General features: G+C 54.3%; 1 protein-coding gene across 1 annotated transcript in view; it reads left to right on the top strand.

Annotated features, from left to right (window-relative positions):
- SLC7A1 (solute carrier family 7 member 1) overlaps positions 1-4,888 on the top strand; it is a 34,478-nt gene that overhangs the window by 18,828 nt on the left and 10,762 nt on the right. Inside the window, exons 4-5 of the mRNA XM_007957377.1 lie at positions 2,753-2,871; positions 3,458-3,680. Coding sequence (XP_007955568.1) covers positions 2,753-2,871; positions 3,458-3,680 — 342 coding nt within the window. The remainder of the gene's footprint in view (positions 1-2,752; positions 2,872-3,457; positions 3,681-4,888) is intronic.

Raw genomic sequence — 4,888 nt, 5'->3', positions numbered from 1 at the left:
CGTGGAGTAGATTCTGACCCACAGCACCCCTAGAGGACAGAGTGGAACTGCCCCACAGGGTTTCCTAGGCTGTCATCTTTACAGAAGCAAAGCCCAAACCACACCCACTGCCATGGAGTCCATTCTGACTCACAGCGCCCCTAGAGGACAGAGTGGAACTGCCCCAGAGGGTTTCCTAGGCTGTCATCTTTACAGAAGCCTACTGCTTCATCTTTCCCCAGTGGAGCAGCTGGTGGGTTCAAACCACTGACCTTTTGGTTGGCAGCTGAGCACTTAACCACTGTTACCATCAGGGCTCCATTTAGTAATCTAGGGTCATTACACAGTGCCACAAGTGGATGATTTTAAAGGACAGAAGTTCATTTTCTTGGGTCTGGAGGCTAAAAGCCCAAACCACGGTCTGAACCTGTCAGTTCCTCTGTGGTCTCTCTTAGTGTCTGGTGGCTGTCAGCTGCCTTCTGGGACACAGTTCAATCCGTAACAGTGGTTAGGGTTAGTCTGGGAGAGGTGGGCCGTATGGCTCACAGCTTAGACAGTGGCTAGGGATGCCAACGGGAGTGGCTGCCCAGGAGAGCCCGGCAAGCAGAGAGGGGCATGGGTGGCCCACCGCCATGCAGTGGGGGAGACTGAAGTGCTGAGAAGGAACTCTGGTGGCACAGTGCCTAAGGCATTTGACTGCTAACCAGCAGGTTGGCGGTTCAAACCCACCAGCCACTCCTTGGAAGGAAGATGGGGCAGTCGGCTTCCGTAAAGATTTACCTCCTCAGAAACCCAACAGGGGTCACTATGAGTCAGGATTGACTCAGTGACATTGGGTCTGGGTCTGGCCGTGCCAAGAGCCACAGTGTGGCCATCAGTGGAGGTCCTGGACAGAGGCCCTCAAGATGTCATTCTGACCTGGAAGCCCAGTTTCTGATGCCCAGCTTTCAGCTTCATCGCAGTTACATTCTTAATGGTGTCCCTGAGGGGAGCAGACGGTCACCACATTTGACCACTCACCCAAAGGTCAGAGGTTTGTGTCCATCAGAGGGCTCGGAAGACAGTGTGCTTCCGAAAACTCAGCCGTTGGAAACCCTGTGGCGCGCAGCTCTATCCTGACCCACATGGCGCCGTGGGTCGCCGTCGACTCCCCCGCAGCTGGCTCAGTCGTGTTCTGAGTGGCTGGGGAGGCAAGCCTCTTTTGGACTCCTGGGGCTTTATAAACACGTGTTCGCTTTACTGTGTGTTTCTTTACTCAGAAAACATTACTAGGCCGGACCGTGTGCCGGAAGCCAGGCTGGGTGCCGGGCCCCACCCGTGTCAGGTGAGGGTGCTCCCTGACTGTTTACCTTGTGCAGACGGGTGCTTATGAAGTGGTTTTGTTGACAACAACCTATTACTCTTCTTGAACCTGAGTTTCTCTGCAAAGGCTTGTTTTGCAATGTGAGTTGCTGTCAAATGCAGGAGATGATCTTGATTTTCACATTCTGTTCCTGGGCACAGGGGTAGCTGCGAGATGTGGTTATAAAGCACACACACCCTTTGTCTGGGGTCGGACGGCACCGTGTCTGGTTCCTGCTGGCCTCTTGCTTCTCGGGCCACGCTTCTCCCCTACAGAAGTCGGCACACATGTAGCTGTCTTTTTCTTTTTTTAAAATAATACTTTACTGTGTTTTGGATGAAGGTGCACACCGCTGTGTGGGTCCCTGTTCAACACAAGTCAGTCCAGAACACTGGTTACGTTCTTCACAACGCATGAACATGCTCGGTGTTTCTAGTCTGGTGGCTCTGTTTCCAAAGTCAATATACATACAGTGCTTCTAGGAAGAGCCTCCTTTTGTCTGTCAGTTTGTCCTGTGGTGGTGGCTTGCACATTGCTTTGAGGCTGGAAGCTCTACCACCAGGATTTCCAATACTACAGGGTCATCCATCCATCCATGGTGGGTAGTTGTTAGTGGAACTTGTGGACTAAGACAGACTGGAAAGAAAGGGAGGATTTCTGGTGGTGCTGTGGTTAAAGCATTCAGCTGCTAACCAGATGGTCCATGGTCCAAACTCACCAGCCGCTCTGGGGAGATGATGAGGCATATCCATAAAGATTGACAGCCTTGGAAACCCTGTGGTGCAGTTCCACTCTGTCCTCTAGGGGCGCTGTGGGTCAGAATGGACTCCACGGCAGTGGGTGTGGTTTGGGCTTTGCTTCTGTGAAGATTGACAGCCTTGGAAACCCTGTGGGGCAGTTCCACTCTGTCCTCTAGGGGCGCTGTGGGTCAGAATGGACTCCACGGCAGTGGGTGTGGTTTGGGCTTTGCTTCTGTGAAGATTGACAGCCTTGGAAACCCTGTGGGGCAGTTCCACTCTGTCCTCTAGGGGCGCTGTGGGTCAGAATGGACTCCACGGCAGTGGGTCTGGTTAGGGCTTTGTTTCCATCCCATCCTGGGAACTCGTATGTGACAATTCTGCTCTGCCCTACAGAGTCAGAATCAACAGCAGAGGGTTTGGTTTGGTTTTGATTTTCAGGAAATAGCTTAGTGCATCCCCTTGTAGCTCTGGGCCCCACGAGACAGAGCGCCTTGTCCCCAGCGAGCCTGAGCCCAGTGGCCGGGGAGCAGCGACCCAGGGCCGTTGACTCAGGTGCTGAGTCCCACCTGCCACTCAGGTGGCAGTGGCGGTCGGCTGCATGGCTGACTGTTTGGGATTGCTGTCTTGCAGGAGCTGAGTACAGAGCTGCGTGTGCTTTGGGCTTTGATTGTGGTTCTTTTTTTCCTGACAGCACGAAAGTCGAGAATCCTGGCGTTGGCGGCTTCTTGCCTTTTGGCTTCTCTGGCGTGCTGTCGGGGGCCGCGACCTGCTTCTATGCTTTTGTGGGCTTTGATTGCATCGCCACCACAGGTACGTCACCCCCCACCTGCTCACTTCACCCTCAGAGCCCCTACCTTTGGCCCCTCCTCTCCGAGAGGCCGGGCCTCGGTTTCCCCAGGCTTGTTGTTTCTTCCTGTTGGCTCTGACCATTGTTCCCCTCTCACCCACGAGTACCTGGTGGGTTCAGAACTGCCCGCTCATCTATATCCCTTCCTCACCTCTCGGAGTGGCAGTGCCTAGAGGGAGAACCAGCCCTGTGGCCGACTGTTCATATGGCTGTGTGGTGGGGCTGTGTGTCGTCAGGGAGGGCAAGCACGTTGCTGATACCATCCCCATGGCCGATGGCCAGGCTGGGCGTGTGGCACCCCCACCACTTTGCTTGGCTGAGCCGCTGTATAAAGAGAGGACCATCTGGGGCGTTCACCTGGTCTTTTTGGTTCTAAGGGTCACCCCTGAGCTCCTGAAAGCATGGGAGGCCCCGGCTCCTGCCTGGGACAGGCTCTGTGGGACATTCCTCATGGTGGGCTTGGGCTTCTTTGACGTGTCCGGCCGAGGGGCCACGTAGGCTTTGGGGGTACCTGTGGCCCTCCTCGGGACTGACACCTCGTTGCCGTAGGTGAAGAAGTGAAGAACCCCCAGAAGGCCATCCCGGTGGGCATCGTGGCCTCTCTCCTCATCTGCTTCGTTGCCTACTTTGGGGTGTCTGCTGCCCTCACGCTCATGATGCCCTACTTCTGCCTGGACACGGAGAGTCCCCTGCCGGACGCCTACAAGCACGTGGGCTGGGAAGGCGCCAAGTACGCCGTGGCCGTCGGCTCCCTCTGTGCTCTGTCGACCAGGTGAGACAGGCCTCCTTGGGCCGCCCCTCAGCAGCTTCCAGTGCTGCTAGAGGAGTAAGGTAGAGTGAGTGGGGTGTCAAAGCCGGGTGGCCCGTCAGCTGCAGACAGCTCTCTTTCTCTTGACCTAGAACCAGGGCCCAGCCCTGATGATGAAGCGCTTTCTCCCCTGTGGTGGCTGTCAGTCACCCCTAGGGGGTGCTCTTGCTGTCACCATCTCAGTCATGAAGAACCTGAGGTCCGCTTCCCAGCATCACCTGTTTAGCAGGGCATGGCCGTTGGGCGAGCTGCCCCTTGAACACCATAACTTACCCTTCGTTTGGCTGCAAAGCAGAGGCTGCTTTGAAAAAAGGATTAGGTCCCTGTTAAAACTATTTCCTACCAGCCTGTAGGAACAGGAAATACTGGCTCCACGTTGAGTTACCACAGAGGAAATCTCATTAATGCACTTGCGCCCTGATTTTCTGTTGGATTCAGCTGGAAGGAATTGCAGGAGTAAATGCATAATTTCCCTTCTGTGAAAGTTGTGGCCAGACCTAACGCCCATTTTATGTCAAATTCTTCCCGTTCATGAACATAATCCAAACTTACAGTGCCCGCTTTCTGCATGGTTAATGTACCAAATTCCAAATCATTAGGCTGCAAGTTTTACACATTTTACAGGGATGGTGAGAATTTCAGGGGTCTGTTCTCGGGAATAGAGCCCTGATGGTACAGTGGCTAAAGCACTGAGCTGCCAGCCGAAAGGTCAGCGGTTCAAACCAAGTAACAGCTCCACTGGAGAAAGACGTGGTAGTCCACTTCCATGAAGATTTTCCAAAAACCAATGAAACTCACTGCCGGCGAGTTGGACCCAACTCATAGCAACCCTTCCTCAGGTTTCCGAGATTGCCTAAGCTTCCTTCCAAGGAGTGGTTGGTGGGTTTGAACTATCAGCCTTCACAACTGGCAGTCAAATCCCTTAGGCACTACACCACCAGAGCTCCTTGAATATTACAACCCTGGAAACCCTGTGGGGCAGTTCTACTCTGTCCTCTAGGGGCGCTGTGGGTCAGAATCAACTCCACGGCAGTGGGTGTGGTTTAGGCTTTGCTTCTGTGAAGACTGACAGCCTTGGAGACCCTGTGGTGCAGTTCCACTCTGTCCTCTAGGGGCGCTGTGAGTCAGAATCCACTCCACGGCAGTGGGTGTGGTTTGGGCTTTGCTTCTGT

The sequence above is a fragment of the Orycteropus afer genome, unplaced genomic scaffold (assembly GCF_000298275.1).
Source record: "Orycteropus afer afer isolate SDZICR_OR568_19922 unplaced genomic scaffold, OryAfe1.0 scaffold00741, whole genome shotgun sequence".
Taxonomy (NCBI): Eukaryota; Metazoa; Chordata; class Mammalia; order Tubulidentata; family Orycteropodidae; genus Orycteropus; species Orycteropus afer.
This window is presented reverse-complemented; position numbering and strand designations above follow the sequence as displayed.